The 22,274-nt window shown below is 38.9% G+C and overlaps 1 protein-coding gene across 1 annotated transcript in view; it reads left to right on the forward strand.

Annotated features, from left to right (window-relative positions):
- Window positions 1-22,274, forward strand: part of NKD1 (NKD inhibitor of Wnt signaling pathway 1) — a gene marked incomplete at its 5' end in the record, with an annotated part of 36,671 nt that overhangs the window by 12,917 nt on the left and 1,480 nt on the right. Inside the window, 5 exons of the mRNA XM_010173319.1 lie at window positions 4,992-5,098; window positions 7,704-7,799; window positions 16,199-16,346; window positions 17,393-17,477; window positions 21,649-21,669. Of these exons, the coding sequence (XP_010171621.1) occupies window positions 4,992-5,098; window positions 7,704-7,799; window positions 16,199-16,346; window positions 17,393-17,477; window positions 21,649-21,669 (457 nt within the window). The remainder of the gene's footprint in view (window positions 1-4,991; window positions 5,099-7,703; window positions 7,800-16,198; window positions 16,347-17,392; window positions 17,478-21,648; window positions 21,670-22,274) is intronic.

Below are 22,274 nucleotides of genomic sequence, written 5' to 3' on the forward strand. Positions count from 1 at the left end.
TTGTTGTTTTGAAGGGTGTGTCTAATTCATCAGCTTCAGCTTTCAGCCAGAGAAAGTTGAATACACGCTTTTGGCACTGACCCAGGACAAGCCTGTTTTTCTATGCGCTTATTCTGGTGGCTGTGGAACAGGAATGTTACTCCCTTCCTGGTCCTATTCTGCCTGCGTTCATTTGCCGCTGGAGAAGAGGACCTTTGCTCAAGCAGTTATCTGTGTTGGGGATGTGTTTCAATCAACTCTGTGGAATAAAAGCAAAATGTGTGCTTAATGGGAGCTATATTTCTTAATCCATGGCCTCCAGGAGAACTTAAAAGGGAAATCTGAATGTGAATGTAATTGTTAATTAAGCGACTTCTCAATTTGGACTTTCTAACGTAGTTATTATTGCTCTGGTTGTTGTCGTGCAGTCAGCGAAGAATGTCAGTTATGTTTGTCAAACCTGATTTGCAATGAAAAAAATGTCGACAGAATCAGATAATTTAGACATCAGAGACTTCAGGAAAAACAACACAATTAATTGTCTTTCTGTTTCTTTGGTCCTGATAGTCTCTGACTTTAAGTTGTGGTGCATCTGCTAGATCTGTAAATTGGAAGTGAAACCGTTACCCTATTGATGTCAATAGGAATTTTACTACTGAGTTGGTTGGACCAGCTCTTTGACACTCAATTCCACCAGTCAAATATTGCTACTGAAGTTTAGTTTGAGCTGTTACAGAAGTGCTTATGACTTCATCTCCTTGTTTTGATATGTCGATGCATTTTTTAATTTTCCTTTTCTCCTGCTCCCCACAAGTCTCAGGTTGTAGTATGAGGTTTGTTGTTTTTCCCCCCACATATAGATAATTCTGTCCCTTTGTTTCCGGTAGTAGTTTTAAAGAATTGCTGTGGAATCCAGCCTGTCCAACTTGAGGGGAAGACTAATAATATTTCACTTCAAAGGGTTTCATTTTATGTATGCTGGATGCTGACTTTCATAGGTGGCATTTTTGTCAGTTCTCCAGTTTTACCTTTACGCTGCTTTCTCTCAGAAATTACACAGTAATGACCCTGACGTTAAGATAATAGTCACTAGTAATGTCCAGTCATAATTTATCACTGTGGAATTTCATAGCTTCTCCCATAGTTCTGCTTTCTGACTTAGGGCCCTGTGATCCATCACATACCTTTTGGAATGGCTGTCATCCCGAAGAGGCTCTGAATTAGTTCATCTTAAGCCTGAGTGCTCCCAACTGCTGTGCAAATTTGGAATTGGTAGCTGTAACTTAGACCTGAACTTTCATCGGAGCTGCATCCTTTTTTGTTTCTGGCCACAAGACCCTCTTAATCCATCTGATTAAAATGCTCAGTACAGTTGAAAAACAAGAGTGAAACTGTCCTTACTTTGAGAAGGAAGATCATTTGTTAAAGAGCATGGTGCTTTCCTTGAATGAGGCTTTGAGAAATCTGAAATGACAGGCCACCTGAGTGAGGGTGAAAGTTTAAACAGTCGCTTTTCCATCTCACTATAGCTCTATTTTGACTCTGCTTTTTTCTTCTTATTCTCAGATGCGGGATGGAGGTTAGTGAAGAATGGTTTGGCTGTCTGAAGCTTAGTATTCTATGCTCATCCAGAACATGCAGCATAGCAATCAGTTTTACCTCATTTCTGGGATTTTTTGGTGATTTCTAAGGAGCAGTTGGAATTATTACCCCCTTCTTTTCTTAGGAATGAATAGACCCCTGAAAAAAAAGACTTAATTCTTCAGGGATGAGTCTTAATACCTTTAAACTTGTGTTCCTTCTCTCCCCCTCTTCCTCCCCCACCTCTATTACGAGCAATTGGGTGGTAGTAATTAACAGTCTTAGAGAGAAACATCTGCTAGTACACTTAAGCCAGTCAGTTTGTTTTTCATGAAAGAATGGTATTTCACAATTTTTCCAAGTTAATATTTTTCCTTTATTGTCTTTCCAATTTCAAATATTGTCCAGACGCATTTTTATAGTGTCTTAAGGTTATAGAAGTGAATACAAGACCATTAATAATGAACAAGAAAAGAGAACATCATAAAGAAAACATATGCAGTGTTTCAATTCATGAAACATTCTGTTAGGGAACATTGTTTTTGAGAGCATGTGGTTATTCCCATGAGAAGCAATAAATATACATTTTTTTTTCTTCAATTGTGGATTCCCACAACAAGGGTAGGTTTCTCTGTATATTCGTCTATACAGAGAGTTCTCTTTGTCAGGACTTGTTATCTGAGTGGGGAGGTAAGTGAGTATATTTGCACAGATGATATATTGTATGTGGACCTATTTCTGATGGCCTTGACTTTGGAAACACAAGTCTATTAATTCTCCACGCTCCTTTGAGATAGCAATCTTGTCTGGTCTAGTTTAATATCATTGGCAGAGCTGAAAGGAAGTTCACATTGTGAATATATCTGAGCCTTGGCATGCGGCTCACTGGTGGATCTCTGTTTACAGGCTGCCAGTTTTAACTGTCCCAAGCAGACATTCTCATTTTATTTATAAGTAGGTTCAGCATGTGTTTGTATCCTTCGTGAAACTGAGCGCATATCAATAGTCAGAACTAAGTATAGAAACGAGATACCAAACACTTATCCTTCTCTTCTCAGACAAAGCAGTCCTACTCCAGGATGTATTTTTAAGTGTTCATTGGGTTTGGATAAGGCACACGAGGATATATGCGCAGACACGTTATTTGATCACTCATAAATATTATTTTAATACCTCTATATTCCCCTTTAAAGTTTCCTCATTTAGATTTCATTTTTCTTTGCTGAATGAAACTTGACATCAGGATGAGATCACCAGATTTCCTCATTTCATCTGAGCTCTAAAATGAGTAACTGATTTCAAAGGATAATTCCCTGGAGCAGCAAGGCCGATGAGTTCTTCAGATCAAAGGTCAGCGAAGCTCAAAGAGGATAATTTCTGGCATACAGTATTTAAACTCTCTCAAGGAGTGTACTGCAAGATGTATCCCCTCCTTCCCCAATAGTTGAACTCTTGTTTTTTGAGAAGACTAATTTGTCAGAGCACATTTTTTCTTCTGTTACATAAATTATACATTAAAGTGAAAGCTTCCTATCTGAACACACAAACTGTACATCCAGAAAGGTTGTTAAACGTGCCAGTGGAAGGGCTATTCCTGAAACCAGAAGGTAGCTCTGTGCCATTCCTCTCTGAAGCATGCTGTGGAGTGGGGAACTCTGATGCTCTTTCCTCATACCAGCAGCTTTCAGAACAGCGCAAGAGTGCGGTGGTGGAAGGCAGAGAATGCTCCGTAAGACACTTTGTTTTGACAGAAAAACCCAACAAAGAGCTTTGGGACAGGGAATAGTCATCTTGTGCAAGATCTGCTCCTCAATACTCTCAGCCTAATGTTTGTCATGCCAGTGTCATTTGGGATGCCGCCCCTTATCAGATAAAAGGTTACTGTAGAAGTCTTTTGGCCATTATGTATCATTATGCATTTAAAAGTATGTATGATAACAGGGGTGGGGTTGGTTTTTTTGGTGGTTTGGTTTTGGTTTTGTTTTTTTTTCCCAATTAGTTGTCCACTGTTCCAGTGAAGCAAGGGGTCATACCAGCCTAGCTTTCATTTATTTCACATTCCCTAGGGTGAGCTTGTGAGGGGTTGCAAAAGCCCTTCATATGAATGTTTCTATCAGCTTAGTTAGAACTGTTCATGTGAGAAATTGATCACTGGTACACTCGAGCCACTGAAAATCAGGGATATATTTAATAGTCATGAAGAACCACTGTCAATATAACTGTCCTTGTTATGGAGGCCCATGTTACCTTTACATTTCTTGTTGATTTTAGAAGGAAACAAGAAGACTGGACTAAACAGAATAAACCCAGTTTGAAATGGGTCATCCTGAAGTGGAGGGTGTCATGTCTCCTTTTTTGTAAGGAATCTGACTTTACTGAACTGGCACTTAACATGAGATCTTACAAAGACATCCCCAAGAAATGGTTCCTACATAGCATTAGGATAAAGGCTTTGGGTAAATGCAAATGCTGCAGTGCAAGAGGAAAAATGCTGACTTTAAGACCCATGTTTTTGCAATATCTTCTGTTTTTTGGGGAGTAGGCAGGGTTACTGCTATGCCTAATGAAGTATGGGCATAACTTTGTTGACAGAAGTATGTGGATGTATAAAAAAGTCATATCTAAAAAGTTTGAGGGTAGGCTTAAAACATCTGTGTATATTTTCATAACACTAATGAATATAGAATTAATTTTCTTCAGATACAGGGTTTCATCATGTGCAAGGCTCAGTGCCTCTGCACACCTATTTAGTTCCTGGGCATTTGTCTTTTAATCCACATAAAAGTGTATACCTTTTTGTTACGTATTTGATATATGTTATGATATGTTGTGATATATATGTCCAATAGATGTTAATACTGATGCTCTTTATGAGTGCTGTTGAGTTATGCAAGCACATAGTGTTTTAAATTGAAATTTAGGTGAAATATACTTTTTTATACGTACTTGAAAAAATGCAGCTTAACCTTTTTGGCAGGTAGTGTTACCTTTATGGAAGGTAATAAGGTTTGTGTGTATTTGAAGAGGAGGAATTGGAACAGAATGAGGACTTCATTTCAACTTCATTACTTCATTCACGACTGGTGAATGCAATGTGTTTTTGCAATATGTCACAAACTTTCAGTATTTTGCACATTATTCAACTTATTTACAGTAACAGCTCTGCTGATTTATATTCTCATAATACTGTGTTTGAACATCCCGTGACTCTAGTGATGTCTGTAGGAGAGAATGTGTACCGAAAGTTGTTGGTAGATTGTCTGCTGAAATTATCCCAGATCTGTAGTCAACAAAAAAGCAAATCAAGTATAATGATCCTCTCATACAAGTTTGCTGAAATCAATTTCACCCTAAATATAAAGACAGATTTGCAAATATAAAACTGCTTTGACATTTCCTTATAAGCGTTTTTTTTTAATGTATTTTCGCAGTGGCTTTGCCTCCAGAGAAGACAGATGGAGTTTGCAGTGGAGATGAAAAGAAAGCAGAAAAAGAAAGTGACACACGCACAGGTTCCAAGAAACAACTGAAGTTTGAAGTAGGTGCTCTATATTTTAAAGTTTCACTGTACTGACATAATTACGGTAGAAAAATAACCTGTGGACCAAATAGTGTCCTCTCTTGCATGTGTATAGCTCTCAACGATTGTAATGGGTACAGGAGGAAGCAGAATTAGCACAAGTCAGTGTCTTATTACTATTGCTGCTCCTTATGATGTGATTAGTGAGATTTATTGCTGTGTTTGGAGGGGTCAAATGATAATAATTCCTCTGTAGGATCTGAAATGTGTAGTAAGAAGAGACATTCGGTTTAACCCTTTATCTATTATCCTTTTGTTAGTAATTTATTAGGCCAGCTACCAAGTTACCAAATCTTTAGATTGACTTTCATGGACTATTGCACTTACTTAAGTCTGCCTGGTGTAAAAGATGTTTGTGAAAGCTTCCTTAAGTGTTGGTCTTCTGTGCCTGGGCCTCCAAAGTGAAATAACTCTGACGTGCTACATGGGAAATCTGTTTTATCACATGGCAGGAGGAAAAGGATCCTGGAGGGCAATGAATCTGATGGTCTCTTTCCTTGTAGACTTACAAACATCATAAAACTGCTAGATATTGTGTGTAGTTGGCAGGTGTTGTTTTATAGGGAGTGCTTTAATAAATGTGAGTATTGAAACATTCTGTCATCCAGCTAGAGGGTTGTCTGTCTTGATGAGGAGGAAGATACTCTGGTACCAGCAAGAAACAGCACAAAGTTTCATCTCTCTTCACTCCAGCAGACATGGCAATCATCTGCCTTTCAGTGCTGTCAGCCTGTCACAGTAATGAGCTTTGCGTTCCTCAGTTGTTATTTAAAGGACCACGCAGCCACCTTGCAGCATGGCTCGAGTGTTCATTTCCTTCTCTAGAGCAGATTTAGTAGTCTGGTATGATTTATTTTTTACTGTTTTAAGGCTGATTAAAAGGAAGTAGCTTTCCCATAGGCAGTTCAGGTGTTGCTAGGTGCTTATGTGCCTTTTGGGGGGAGGTGACTTTTCCTGCCTTTTTTTTTCTGCACAGCGATAACTCTTTCTCTAGGCACATTGTGTATTCTACCTTGAGCAGCAGACATTTGCAGACAGGAAAGAGATGATAAATTGCAATTAACAGTGCCTTGATATTTGAACGTTGGAGGACACCTGTCAACATGGTTGGTGCCAGAGTAGCTGGAACTCCAGTGTACCGGCAAAGTCTGTGTTTGTTCCCACGTAGTTCTTGGCATGCCATAAAGGTTAGTGCTTGGTACTAGGCACCATGACTAATGCCGGGAAGGTTGCCATGGCTCTTAACTAAGCAGAGCACATCCTCACATAAAGATGTTATGTTAGGGAATGTGGGACAGGGAAGTATTAATATATGGCAAGAAGCTGAGTATTGATATTTTTTCCCCTTGTTCTACAAATGAAAGTTTTCCAGGAGCTAGGAGCTAAGAGGTTGGTAAATGTTTCAGAGGTATAACAGAATCAGAAATGCAAGCGTTGAGAAGAGGTCTAAATCTGCGGTGGATGTGATTTGGCTTTTAAAGGTGCCGGGGAATGTTTATGCAATATGAAACTGTGTTTCCACAGTAGAGTGTGGGGCACTTGGCAGCTTTCAGCAGGGCTTGTTACAACGGAGAGAAGAGTGCCTTTGAACTCAGCAGGGGACAGGGGGTACCGGTAACTGCTGTAGGGAATTGGTTTCAAGTCAGAAGATCAACCAGGTATTTTGAGCTCTATCATGCTGAAGCTATTTGGAGCTGTTTATTTTACTTGCATACAGTGGCTTTCATTTTAATTGCACTGTAACTTTTCTGTTTTGCCTTGTTGTGGCTCTGGATAATTCTGATTGCACAGGTCTTGAGAGAAAGGAAATGATTTGCACCCAGGTGACTGGAGTCAGTCAAAGTGCATCCTTTGTTCTTGACTGAAGTCTTAGTTTTGGTTTGGAGATTTTTTTTTTTTTTTCCCTTTAACAAATTGATTCTTTCAGGCTTTCCACAGATCTCACACTCACTAACAGAAGCACAGTTAAAGTAAGGACCAGGCACTGCTCCCAGGTTGTTCTTACCTGCCAGTTCCAAGGCAGGCTCCATTTCAGGAGCTTCAGAGGCATGATGCTGTACTGCACCAACTGACAACCTTTGGGTATCAAATGTCTGTGTCAAGAACAGGTTTCACTGGTGGGGATTTGTGCCTATGTCCACTTTGTGTTAATGACTGCTCCTGGCACTGTGGTGTACCGCCTCGCTCTGTGAGTCTGGTTCTGTTGTCTTTCTCTTCCTGAGTTAAGCAGAGTTTTCTTTCTCACTTTTTAGTGGGAAATCTTAGTATATTTCAAGAGCTTCAGGGAGTAGGTTTTTTGTACCTTTTTGTGTTTTCTACAATGAAGCAGAAAGCATCTTGCAGATCCCCTGAAGTCTGGTCCAGGTTAGGATGATCATGTGATTGTGAAGAGACTCCTTCATTGTGGTGGACAGAGGCCTCCCTGGGACATGTCCTGAAAGCTTCCTCCCATGAGGGAGGGAGGAAGGAAGGAAGCAAGCAAGCAGCCTCCTTCTGTGGAGAGTCTCCTCTGCAAACAGGCCTTTTGCTTTAGGTAATCAGCTGCTCTTTGCATGTTTCTTAGGAATTGCAATGTGATGTGTCTGTAGAGGAAGATAACAGGCAAGAATGGACCTTCACTCTGTATGACTTTGATAACAACGGAAGAGTCACACGCGAGGTAAGCGAAGTACAGCTGCCCCTTTGTGTGCAGCATTTGCTAACAAGAGAAGTGTTTTATAACAGGAACATTTTTTCTTCTATGAAATAGAGGTGTCCTGCCAATTTAAACAGCAGTTTCTATGGACCCTTCCCTCCTAGAAACAATCCCACCAGTAGTTTACTGTTTTCAGATGTACTGTACCACTTTTTAAGATGGTTGTTGTTTAATATCTGGAATTAGCCTTTTAAAAATAATACTGGCATTTGAGGAGGAAAAATATCTAAAACAACTGAACAGCTAAACATATTGTCAAAATAAACCCCTGCAAATGTATATTGTTCTGGCACCTCTCCTGCTTTTCAGAGTTAAGCTAACCAAATAGCAAGGTTGCTATCTGACATTCTTTCCAGTTGGACTAACTATACTGTTCTGTTGTTTTCATGAATATTAGGCTGATCTCTGCCTTCTCCCTCTGTGTATAAATAACATTGATGATACTTACTGGGGGACTGTAGTGAATGGCTGTCAAAGCATACCTGTGTGTGTTTTTTATTATCAGGATGTCTTCAAGTTGTATTTCCTGTGCAAATAAGAAGCCAAATAAGAGGATGTATAGACTAGAATACAGTCCCTTTTCAGAATTATTTCTATCCAAATTGAATGATACTTCTTCTAGAAGAATGTCTTTTGCTGAAATTTACTGCAATGTCCTGTCATTGATTTTTTTTTTTTTTTTTTAGTGAGGTGTGTTTACTGGCTCCCATGCCTTCAGATAATTAGTTGAAAATTGTCAGTTTTTGTCTCTCTTGGCCCTTATGCTGGTGTCTGTGAAAATTACTAAGAACTGATTGGAAGAAATAGGGCAAATACTGAAAGTGTAGTGGCCTTAGACACCAAACGAGGGCAGAAATTTTTCCTAGAAGACTGAAGGAAATCTCTTGTGATATTTATGAACAAATTGCCAAATGTAGTGGTTGTTCAGGGTTTTTAACATGTATATGAACATCATTACTAGGCCTTTTTTGTTGTCTTTACTCCGACAGTACTTTGACTAGTCAAATGAAATCCGTGCCCCTTGTGCAAGAGAATAAGCAGATAAAACATTACAGGCCAAGTCCAGAGTTTCAAATGGGAAGACGAGATATATAGAGAGGGCCAGGAGGAGGAGGGGTGGGGTGGAGAAGTAGTGTTGTGTTTGTTAACGTATGGGGAACAGAGACCAGAAAAATGAAATAGCTTGTCTGAAGTCTCACAAGACAGAACCTCGTGGCAGATTGAACCCAGATCTTTTGAGACCCAAGGCTAAGTCTTCATTACAGGATTATCGTGACTCTCAAAGAATAGCGGAAAAACACACAAAACCCAAACCCACACACATGGGTGTCCTTTACATTCAGGCATGGAATTCCCATTAATGTCAGTGGGAGTTCCATGTGCTGAACATAACAAGAATATGCTTTTAAGTATGTATACAATAATTATTTGTGATTATGTGGTACACCAAAGAGCTTTATTTGACTGTACTTAGAGAATATGTTGCAGCCAAATTCTACCTCTCCCTGCTACAAGAGCAGACTGCAGCTTAACTGAAACCAAATCTGTGCAGGGATTGAAAATTATACTACTCTGAGGTCTGGAGGTTGCTATATTCAGGCTTGAACCTATGCCAAAAAAAATGTTTTAACCAAGGAACCAAATAGGTTGATAATTTTCAGCTCTTTGCATGTGACCAAAGATAGAAACAAATAGCGTGTGCCATTGCCGAGTTTCCCAGTTACATTACACGCTTATTTTGCAAGCTGTTCCAGTGCCATTGGTATAATTCATCTTGTTGGGTGTCTTCTGTTGAATCCAGATGCAATTTAAGAGTTGTTTGTGCAAGAATGACTAATGATAGCAACTCATAGATAATCTTGGCCGCAAAAGAGAAATTTCAGTCTTTTCAAGTGACATGGAATTTCTGGTTCTATTGGCCTCTGAGACACTGGCAGTCAACATAGTGGCCTTGATACTGTTGTTTGTTAAGGAGCTCTGCTCCTGATCCAGCAAAAGACTTAACAACGGCAAACGTTAAATGTGTGAATAGTTTCAGTTAAAATGAACAGGGCACACATGCTTTGAGTTAAAAGTGTGTGAAGTACATTGCTAGATCAGGGGCAAAACAGACAGTGTGAGGAAGAGGGTTGATGAGTGCCATTTAGTGAGCTGATGAAAATGCTTTCACAACCAGTCAGCTTTTCTAAACAAAGGTCCAGTGTTCTGGTGGGAATAGCTTAGTGTGGACCTTTTCTCTTTCTTTGAAAATTTCACTTTAATGTCTCCTGCATTTATAGCTGGATTTAGGAGAGATATTAAATGTTTAAAGTCTGATTTCTATCTGTAGACCTTGAGGTGCTTTACAAACAGAAATCAGCCTTTTCATTCCTCTTTTTCATGTCGGAAAAGTGAGACACTGGAAAAGGAAGTGACTTGTGCACCCACATCCATTTAATTTGATTCAGAGTCATTGTCTTAAAAACATTGGACTTCATGTCCCAAGAGTTTCCAAAGGAATACACAGTGTTAAATTACATTTGTAAGACACATGTAGGTGGGGTGCAATTTTACAAGTGAACTAAATGTTTTTTTCATTAAAATGTTTGAAAATTGTAAATAAGCTATGGATTTAGTTACTAGATAAAATTTCCCTTGGGGTTTACACAATGACAGATCACCACAAGAGCATTCAAATTCCATCTTAGTGAAATTTCTTCTGGATCTTAACATCATCTTCAGAACATAATATTGCTTTGATTTCCTCCTAGCATCTGTATGACTTATTCCATGGTGCTTATAACTAGAAATTCAGATCTAGTCATGCTTCTTGAAGAGATACACCCATTATGAAAGCATAATTATTAGGATGGCAAATTATAAAATTAGAATTACTGTATGTTATTAAACTACTGCTTTTTCTGTCATAGAAGACAAGCATTTTTCAGTCCTTTTGGTGTAGTGGGCGATAACTTTTCCTGCTCTAATATGTATTTTACAAAACTTGGCTAATAATGTTTCCCTTCATTCCATAAGCCGTAAGAGGACAAATCATTATGTACTGCAGGCCTTTTTAAAACTGACAGCTGCACTGCAATTATCTTCATGTGGATATTTGTAATCAGACTTGAAACTTGGATAATTGAACTAATGTGTTTTGATCCATGAGGTTTTATATTGAGCTCTCTGAATGTAATTATACTTCATAAATATGAGCCTTTTTTTTTTTTCCCCCCAATCAGTTCTTTCTTGGGAAATTGAGTATTTTTGATGAGTGGTTGCACAGGAATAAGCACACAAGAAAGTTGCTTGTCAGGACTAAAAAAAGGGAATTTCTTCTAGACTAGCTGTTGAGTAGATAGCAAGTGAAGCTCCTTTCAGGTTCCAAATAAAAATGATCCAAAAATGTATATGATCAAACAAAGCTGATGTTGCAATAAAAACATCCTGCCGTATGTAAAAATCAGACTACAAACAAAGTACAAATGAGACATTTGTACTTTTATTTTTCTGAAGGAAATGTAATGAACTGATATTGATGTTTCTCTTCATGCATTTTTAATAATAAAAATGTTCTTTGTATCTTACATTAAATACCCATTTTTCCTCTTATGTTTCCTTCCTTTTCTTTCTTTCCCTTTTTAGTTATTTTTGCTCATATTCTCTGTAATGAGTGAAAAGGTTTGAGGTATGTGTGCATTCTGAACTCAGCACCAAATCTTTGACTTCGGGAAGGATACTGACTTTTCTGGGGCTACTGTTCATCAGTCTGACCCTTATCTTGAAATTTGATGGGTTTCACTGTGTTTGTCAACATTGTATTAACTCATGATATAGAAGGAGCAAAGGAGCAATGAAACCAGCAGATAGAGGAGTAGTGCCTGTCTGTATCAGAGGGGCCATCATTTCAGCCATTGGATTGGGTGGTTTTGGGCCAGAGAGAAGTATTAAGAGAAAATATGACTTTCTCTTTTGGTTTTGAGGGGAGCCAAATACACGTCTCCCAGAGAAGTTGCAAAGAATCAAACTGAATGTTTTCACTCAGTGTTATTCAACTCAGTGGAGTGTTTTGGGATGGTGGGTTTTGGTTTTGTTGTTGTTGTTTGTTTTTTGAGGGGTAGGTCTCTTTTTGTTAAATTAATTCCACTGGAAAAGCCTTTTAGTTTCCTTTACAAAATGTCTCGTTTGCTAACTAGCCCTATGATGCTAAGCTATGCTAATACTGGAAAAACAGGACTAAACTCCTGCTGGAGATCTGAAAAGTATTCTGAGGGTACATGTGTGAGTGCAATATAACAAACAGTTAAGTGGCCTTAACTGTTTGCTTTTTAGTATTTCTAATGCAAGTATTTCTGGCAATCTATTGAAGTTTCTTGTTTTATGTACTTTGTTGTATTAGCTGCTTGATAAAATTGGATGTGAAAAACATACAGATTAACACTGTTAAATCCTTCAGCCCTGGAAAAAACAACTGGAGTGTTCAATAAGCAAGCCACAAATGAATCTGGATAGGGCATGTGCTGGCTGTTTGGATACTACTCAGCAAGCATTTGTTTTCCTCTTTGAGGAAAAGTATAATCATTTTATTTTTCTTACTTGATAAAACTAGCTATCCCAGCAGAAATTCTGCACACTAGAAGCCCTTCAGAACTTAGTTAGATTCATGCAGCCTACTTCCCCACTAAATATAATCTGTTTGCTATAAAGGAATCTTTTTTTTTTTAAAATTCTTCTCTTTACACATTTCATATACTAATTTTAAAATCCACAATGATTTTTAACTAAAATGGTTTAAAAGTACCAGTAAAAATAACAAGCAAATGATATTTTTGGAAAAATGGGAAACACTGAAAAATCTGTTCTTGTTTACTTTTAGTGTAAAAAAGGAGGATGTTTGATAAATGCAGGTTGAAACTTGTCATGCAGGAAGTGCTGAGCAGTCTTAAGTAAAGCAGTTGCAAAATAATGTGAGTAGTAAAAATCACAATCCATTGTGCAGAAAAGTTAAAGTAGTAGATGGTCTCTGAGACATGATGGTTGGTGTACCAGAAGAGAGGAAAATTTAACTAGCTTTTATTTTTGATCTTTAATGCTAAATTTCTTGAGGACAGTGAAATGCACAAGCTGGTGTCTACAAGGTAAAGCTGTGTCAGTGCTTTTAGGCAGTTCTTTAAGGAACTGAAATGCAGGTGATGTTCATCGGGGCAGCTTTCAGGGGAACATAAATTGCCTTAGTCTCCTGACAGGCTACTAGAAGATGAAAATTCTTTGGGGGGTAAATATATAACTATAAAATACAAATTTTGTAACATATGTTTTAATGATCTAGTGCTACTAATTTGACAAGAAGCCATTACCATATTAGCTGCCAAAAAAGGGCTTGTGAGATGGTAGTTTTAGTCACCATGCACAACTTGCAGACAAAGACCATTCCTACCAGATCAGTGCCTCAGGAATTTTTATGTTCTAATTGTGAAGCAATAACTGAAAAGCAACAGGAGGTTCAGGCTGCCTTGTAGCTGGGACCTACTCAGCCAGAACCTTGGTAGATGACAGAGTAGTAAATGACCCAAGCAGACTTGTTTGACCAAACCGGAACTGTCACTTTGCTAGACTTTCCAACCCCAAATTTAGGACCACAAGGAAATGAATCCTATAATAAAGATGTTGTTGTCAGTATTTAGAAGATCAGCATAAGCATTAAGCGGTTACTTATGGATATCCCTAACCTCGATCTTGGTACATATCCAGTCTGACGACCACGTTCATTTAGTGCCAGAATGCAAAGCAGTTCAGATTGTGGTGGAGGAAGCTGGATATGAAACATGTAATGAAATGCACAGGCAGCAGAGCGTAAGGCCACAAGGTGTCCTGGGACCTCTCTGCAGCCTCCTAAACTGCTTGGAGCCTGGACATTAATTTGGGCTTGTTCGGGGCTGTTTGACTGAGAGATGTAAATTGTCCTGAAGTGATATGCGCGTGTACATATTTCTGACTTGCCAAGTATGTGTCACACAAATGCTGCATCTGGCCATCCTTAACAGCATTTGGGAGTACATTTTAAACTGCTGAGTCAAGCGGCTTGTTGAGAAGGACCCTTACAGAACACAAGAGGCAGATTGTACACCAGTTAGCAACTTAGACCTCATCACCAGAAAAGAAAATAATGTAAAAGGACAGTGGGAGTGAAGACTTTTTGTCTTTGCCTATTGAAGTTAAAATAGACTTAGTTAAAATAGATCAGCTTGTGCAAACATCTGGCATAGCTGAAAAAAAGGAAGGAGGATAGATTATTGTGAATGAAAGACTTGATAATAACCTCTTGATAGTAGCCTTGTGTGGAAAGTTGCCATGTTTGCTAACGACCACATGTTAAGGAATGTATGGGAAAGGCTCCATTCACCAAAGTGCTGAGTGTATGGAGCCCTGTTAAGAATAAATGTGGTGGTGAAGTATTCTGCTGAAGGGGAAGGTTTGGCTTATCGAGGTGTAAGATTATAGCACAAAGCTCCTAGGACATAATTTAAGGAGGGCGTTTAAAACAACAGATATGTTTTGTTTGTCTGTTTATGTTCTTGTTATGTTGGGTTTTTCTCATAGATGAAATAAAATTCCAGCTTTTCTTGCTGGCTGTCAGATACGGCTGTGTGTATTTAGAGGTCTGGCTAGGTTTCAAATTAGGGTAGAAGTGTGAGAAGTGAAATGTGTTAAAGAGCTGTGAGGTGTCCACCAGATTGTCACTGAGCAGTCTTTCCCTCATTCAAGCTTTAGACAGTGGTTCTTGTCAAAAGGATGGAAAGCAGCTACTGACATCCTAGTAGCAGCCCATATATAGACACTTTTGCAGCAATAGTAGAAAAAATATGTCAGTGGGGAAACAAAAAAGAGACTGCAAATTCTGCTCTCTTTTTCTGAATATATTGTCTTGAACTCACAAGTCTGGAGAAATTCCACTGGGCACAGAAAAGTTAGAGAGGGTACATGTTAAGACAAAGTCTTGGCCCTCTAGGATTTAGTTACTCATTCTACCTATTGAGCTGGAAAATTACCTACTGCAAAATAATTTGTCCTGGCCATAAGGTCAGTATTTCCCTAAATTCTGTGTGGGTAGAAGTTAGTATTTCTGTGTCACCTTTAAAGGTGGTTAGATAATGAGGACTGTGCAGTATATTGACTGCTAAAGTGCTGGGACCCATTAGGGCATACTAAACTTGGAGCTGCCATTGCTACGGGCATGACCCCTGGTCAAAGGAAAAATTGTAGAGGTTTGAATTTTTAGAGACCTGACTCTTAATCCCCAGAACCACTTATACTTAAAAAAGGACGATTTAGATGTTTCCTTCGCGCTCATAGGCATCTGCAAAGAGCTTAGGTACTAGGATAGATCAAGGAATAGGAAGAGCAGCATGGATAAATTCTCAGATGTACATTGAATAGGTTCTTTATAGCCTGCAATGATCAGTATGCTTTGGTGTTAGGTTGGTGCTCAAGATCAATTTTGGTGAAATCTTTTTGGGGAAAAGCAGAGAGCTGAGAGATCTCCTTTTCATCCTGGCAATTTCAGGTAGTACCTATTTGAGCCTGGCTCGATTAGATCAACCTGAGAGACCTTTGAGCATCACCAACTACTAAACAGTGTTTCTCCTGTTTGAAACAGCTGGCTTATTAAAATTGGCTAGTGTTTTTTTCTGATATAGCCAGACATGTAAGCATTTGTTCATGTCCCATTCCCTTCAAAGAGAAGTGTGAACAATATTCTGTAATAGACCTCAGACGTCATTTATTTACAAACCTGAGATTTACAGTTCTGCCACTTCTCTTACTAGTTTTCTTCTATATAACCAACCATTTAACTGTCCTAAGGAAAAATAACCTAAGAAGTAGCAAGACTATAGTTTCCAAGATTTTCTTCAATTGCTGTATTTGTTTTGGTCATGTGAACTCAATTTTTAGTGATGTATGAACAGTTATCCCTGGGTTCTGTTGAAAGCAAAGAAAAGAAAAGGCAGAACACAACTTTGTTGATTCACAGTTTGGGAAACCTGAATGCCTTGTCCTTTTATTATTGTTTTGATCTATATTATTATTATTTATGATTTTGGTTGATAAATCTAACACCATCTGATGAAGAAGAATATGGATTATTCTCTTCTGTGTCTGTGAGCTATATGACAGTCTGTATTAGAAAAAATGGAGGTTAACAGACGAGAGAAATGGATCCTTTCTTGGAAGGTTCTGTGCAAGTTCAGCTTTTTCAAATTCAGTGACTTCTGAGGCTATTCAGCATTTAATAGTCAAGTCCAAAATAGTTACAAGTATCAAAGCTGTAGGTTTCATTCCATTTTCACACTAGTGTGTCTTTTTCTGTTTCAACCCAACTGTAGGATATTACCAGCTTGCTTCATACCATCTATGAGGTAGTTGATGCATCAGTAAACCATTCTCCTAGTTCCAGCAAAACCCTTCGAGTGAAACTTACTGTGGCACCAGATGGCAGCCAGAAGAAAAAGAGTATCTTGTTAAATCATACTGGTAAGGATGTGCAATCAGCTATTGGAAAAAATATTTAAAGCTTCAAGAATCCCTTAAAAATCCATCTTCATTATTTTGTTAATACAAATAAATATATACGTAAAGGCATATAATTATGTGGGTATTTTAAACCCCATGGACCTGTTTTAAGATCTCAGGTTCAAAATTGTCTACTCTCCTTTCAGTGTCTTTTAAGCAAATTAAGGTTCTTTCTTCTGATTGTTCGTTTCCTCTTGGCAGCAGCAATAACCCGTATGTTGTGTAATTGTCTTTGTGTACTGCAAGGCAGATTTAGGCCTTTTCAACTGGTACCACTTGAACTCTACTGGTATTACAGTGCTCAGTTTGTGTGGAAACAGATGTAGTTGTATAAAACGTTTTTTGCAAGTGCATAGCTATCACTGCTGCTGGATAAGAATAAACAGTTTAGCATAAGTAACCTTTATGAATCTATGCATAAAAATGGAACATTTTTCTGTAATGACAGAGTCTGCCATTGTAAAATAGCTTATGCTCAGATGGCTTATTCACCTATATTCACTCTAATAATAGCTGTATCAGCATTAATTACTTCAGTAGATAAAGTAGTACTAAGTTAAACACTTCAAAATATTTAAAGTAATACTTCAGTAGAAAATGTGGGCACCTTGTCCAAAAGAAGAGCCTTGTTACCTCAGTTTTAATACATAGATCCACTCAGTCAAGTGCAGACATGAGCCCATTTGCACTGCTGGGAAGCAATATGATGCATTAGTGCAACATCAAGCTCAAAACTACTGAGCCCTCCTGAGCGACAAGTGTATTGGTGTGAACGTGGCTTCATTTAGCCTGCCTTGCAGTCTAACCCTGCCTAATGTCCTGCAGTCAAGGTTATGTCTGCCTAAAATTTGTCTTGTGGAGAAAAGCACTTTTGAGAAGGTTACACAAAATGGTATGTTACATCTTGATCTACCAACAAGAAAAAATGTATTTGCAATGTAGCATGTTAGTTATGCTGATCAGCAAGGACAGTGATGTGAGAATAATGTACTTTCTCTTGTTGGCAGATTTGCAGAATGCCAGGCATAGGGCTGAAAGCAAAGCTAATGAAGAAGTAAGAAGCTCTGAGAAGAAGCAGCGGGGTTCTCTCAGGTAAGGGGAAAGAATCCTGTCTCGTGACAGGAGCTGGATACTTCTGAGAAAACCTCAACCACTGTTTTCTTGCTTACTTTATTTTTAAAAATTATATTAAAATAGAGGATTTACAGGATTTTTCACTGTGGCACTGTCAGCAGAGTCCTAAAACTTTTTCATCTTCGTAGAGGCTGGCTCCTGCCTTTCTCAATCCTCCTTTCGGCCCATGTTTTTCACTGGTCAACTCAGATAGCTCCAGGTTTTATTAACTTGATCTTGTTTACCAGGTCATAGCCAGACCTGTCTCTCCTTACCACCTTTCCTCCTAAAAGAAGCAGCTTGAGCTGGCACTGGGTACAGTACCTAGCAGAAGGAGGGAAGAAGGAGGCTCAAATCAGTGTTACAGCAAGTGGTCTACATAGGCTATGTCCTGTAGAGTAAACAACAAGAGCTTCCAGCATGCTGCCTACTCCATGCTCCATTCTGTTTAGGTGGTTCTGGCTTACAGCAGCTGTGAGGTGACTCAACTGTGCTTACCAAGTGTTTGTATGTTCGGTAGAAGTGAATTCACCTCTTTCTTACCTCACAGTGACTTAGCAGAGTAGCTCTTTCTGCTGACTCCCACCTGCCAGAAACCATGCTTCCCTGCTGCCACCAGCTTTAGGTCAACTTCTCCCTTACAGAATTAGTTATTAAGAAATACCCATGTGCGAATTAGCCTGCTTGCTTAGAACCAGTATATTTAATGTAATCTGCAAGAAAATCTGGATACTTTATCTTTTTTTTTTATATATATAAGTTTCAGAATACATTTCACCACTTGAAAAAATACCTCTGTTGTCTTTCAGTGGAATCTATCCTGTGTGACTCAGAGCACATCCATTTCCAATAAAGCATAAGCACAGTAATTTATTTTATGAACAACTGCAGGTACACTTGCAGCCATCTGCAGATTAGATTTTAAAAAAGAGGATTAGTTCTTCGCTAACAGAATGTACAATATTATTTTGGATGCCAGTCCAGAACTGGCCTTTTTCCTCAGAAAATGTGTAATCATGTGTATCTACCCTGTTATCATGATTCTGTCTACCTGACAGATATTGCCTGCACTGAACTTCAGAGTATGTGATGATCATTTGCAGTGTATTTTTAAGTATTAATTTTTTTTACAGCTAAGAAAAATGTTACCCTCTCAGTCAACTGTAGGTGTGCTGTTGCTTTTCTGAATTTGGTATTTTAATGGATAGAAAAACAAATCCAAAAAGCAGGTAATTTTGATGCATTTTAATGTAGATTAGTTGCTCCAAACAGATCATCTTGGTGTATAGGTTTGATTTGGTTTAGGATTTTAAGTTTCAAGCTAAGGCAGAGGAAAGTGTTTGCTGAAATGCTACAGTAGGGCATTGAATCATTAGTTGTATTTGTTTCTTCAGCTGCAAATTGAAAAAAAAAAAAAAAAAGTCCAGTTTTGGCTTTCCTTGGATTTAGGGATATTTGTCCAAATACATGTATTTAGTTTAACAAGTTTATCAGGAGAAGGAACATTCAGTTTTATTAAAAATGACAACAAAACTGTGCCTCCCTTTTTTGGGTACAGTAAAAATGCTAGTGAGTTATCTCAGTGAGTGAATCCCAGTACAATCAGATTTCAGATGAAAAACAGACTAATATGACTTCTAATCTATTGGCAACTCTACAAAATCTTTTGTGGACTAAGAACACTCCACGTGAACTAAAGAATACTCCATGGTTTTGCTTGTTGGCCTAGATATGGTGTTCAGATTCCCCCTCTGCCCACTAGCAAAGGTTTGCCCTATGTGAATTTAATGACCTGCTTTTGTTTGACAATCTCTTGCAAAAAATCCCTTTTCAGTTTGAAGTCCCCCTCCCATCCACCTTCAAGTCCTCATTTTGCAAATGTAGTGGTTTTATGAACAGCAGACATTTCCACTGAAATCCACAGTCATAGGGCATCAAATGTTGGGGTAGAATCTTGGCTCTGCTGCATTTGACCTTGTCATCCTTTTCCTTAGAGGCTTCCTAGAAAGGACAAACCTGTATCTTGAGCAGATCAGCATCAGACAACTGTCAGCATCTGACAGTTTTTGTTGCATCTCATTAAATGTGGACAGGACAACTGATGTCCTGTTCATACTAAGTGTGTTGCAGGGATATTTGTGCACTCTGGACAAATTGTTAAGCCTCAGGAAAGCTCCCTGAGGCTCATCAGTACCTCATGGTATTAACGCAGAGGTTTCCCCTTTGAAAGTGACAATGAGGACTTGTGAGAAGTGCACACATTTCACAAATTTGGTCACTTAGGAATTCGAGGCAAGATGTGATTAATATTCAACATAAAATGGATAGAAGTGTTTTTATCCCGAAGGTGGGAAATAGATGCCTTAGATTTTTCATCTGCTGGAAGCTTCAGGCAGTTTTCACCTGTAGGCTAATACAAGTATCAAGATCAAGTAACTAGATTCATAGCTAGCTTGCCTGGCGTGTGTGGTACAAAAGGGATGGTAGAAGAGCACTGGCAGGCAACTTTTTGGATTGGGTATCTTCATGCCATTCTAGTTTATATTTCATTTAGTGCAACAGGAAAAATATGGTGCACACCAGCCCCTAAAACATCTTCCTTTTACTCACAGATACCCATTCTCACTCTCTCTTTCTCCCTGACTGGCTTAACTGCTGTGTTATCAGTGAGCATAGCTTTCAGGAAACATCCTTGCAGTTTTCTACCCTGTGCTCTGTCACGGCTCTGTTCCCTTTACCTACTGTATTGCTGTGTGCTTGTTGCCATCAGGATGACACTCCAGCGTGGGAATTTTAGAAAGAGCTTTCATACACTCCACAAACACTTAAACAGATACCTTTTTTTTTTTTTTTTTTTAATTAAAAACAAACCAAACCAAAACCAAGTAACAACACTGTATTTTTACACTCTGTGCTTGATGTATGGTTGATGCATGTCTGTGTCTTGCCATGTGTATGCAGGAAAGCATTGTGGGGCTGGATGCCAGACACTTCGGTTCTCAGAAGTACTTAAAGTTCTCTTCGACAGTGGAGCACATCTCTCATCAGTATATAATTGCTTCACTGTGTATATTTACATGAATATTGTTGAATGCCATCTTGCATGTAAGAAAGCTATTAGAATGCAGGGCTGTGGCAGTACTGGTGTAGTTTTTCTTCACTGTCTTGATGAGAGATGGAATTTATTACAGTAACAAAATAACAGGTTCCCTGTTAGTTTCCAACAGATGGAGCTGTATACAGTGTTGCTTAATTGTCTTGGATCAAACCCAGTGAGGCTTTTTTCTGGGTTAACTGTGCATTGTCTTCAGCACATGTACCAGTCCCAATGGTTTCCATAGGCAGTTCATGCCTGGCAACTTCGGTTAGCCATGTTCTAGCCCCAGAGATCTTTTATGTTGACCTGCTAAAGTGTAACAACTTGTGAAGGTGTGTCTGAGGCAGGGAAGGTACTGAGCTGGCTATCTATCCAAAAAAAAGAATATCTGGACATTCCCTCTTTTTTGACAGTACCCCATGACACTTCTGGAGTTCAAAGCTGACTCAGAGTCTTTAAAGCTTACCTGCTTTCCAGGCAGACTCTCCTCCATTCAGGAGACTCTACCTCTATCAAAGTAGAGCAAAAATGATCTTCCAGGTAGGTCAAGTCTTGCGACTTTTATCAAAGAAACTGTAGACCTGTGTCTGGCTGAGACACGAGGGACTCAGTTCTGTAATGTCCCTGAACAGTACTACACTAGGTCAGGAAAGCAGTTTGTGCCAAAGCTCAATGGGATCAGCAGCCTCTGGAAACCTGGAAATGTGTTAATAGACTAAAAGCAGAGGAGTACTGGGCACCACACAGTACAAAGCCTGTGTTTAGCAACTGATGTAGGATACAGGGCTGAATTCTGGTCTTAGGTTGACATTGGTGCAATTGCATAGAGAAAGGGCAAAACCTGTCTTGTGTTCTTGGACACTGAGCTATATGTATGACAGGCAGTGACTTAATCGAGAGTTTTCTGCTTATCCTGTTTATTATATTGAAAATATTGTTCATATCTGCAGACATCCATTTAAATTGCTGAATTAAATTGTTCAGCATTATGGGCTACAATACTGTAAACCTCTGCCTGATTTTTTTCTGCCTCATAAATGAATGGTATTTCAGATATTCATTGTCAGGAAATAGTTCTGCTATAAATAAAATTGCAAAGCTGAGCAGGAAAAGGAGTCGAGATTCTGAAGCCAGCGGCTGATCTGACCTTATTAATTGTATTTTGGAAAGCAGCAGTTACCTCCGGGTGTCCTACAAACACCTTCTCTTCTCAGGCTCTCCCTAGTTACTACACCTGTGCTGTGGCCTGTCTTTCTGAAGCAGACACACATGGATGTTTATCTGACACGAGGCTTACCCCAGCACTTCCTGACAGCAGTGAGAACAATTGTGAATTAAACAGCAGGTTTTCTTTGGCGTGTCCAAATTAGAGAATCACTTGAATGGTCTGGCCCTAAGACAGAATGTTATAAACCCTAGGAGCATTTTTATTTGTTTTTGCATGTGCAATGCAATTCAAAAGCTGACTTTGCTTTGCAACATCGAGGTCAATTTATATCAGGGGAAAGAACAGTCAGTTCAGACCTATCGACTTAGCAAATCCGGTCATCCAGAATTTCAAGCATTTGTTGTTTCTTTGTGAGCATCTCCTGTCACTTCAAAGGGGCCATTAGTTGTTGGTTTGCAGATGGTGATAACAGCTTTAAAGAAGTTCTGCTGAATTGTAATTTTGCTTCCTG

This window comes from Antrostomus carolinensis, unplaced genomic scaffold (assembly GCF_000700745.2).
Source record: "Antrostomus carolinensis isolate BGI_N321 unplaced genomic scaffold, ASM70074v2 scaffold50728, whole genome shotgun sequence".
Classification (NCBI taxonomy): Eukaryota; Metazoa; Chordata; class Aves; order Caprimulgiformes; family Caprimulgidae; genus Antrostomus; species Antrostomus carolinensis.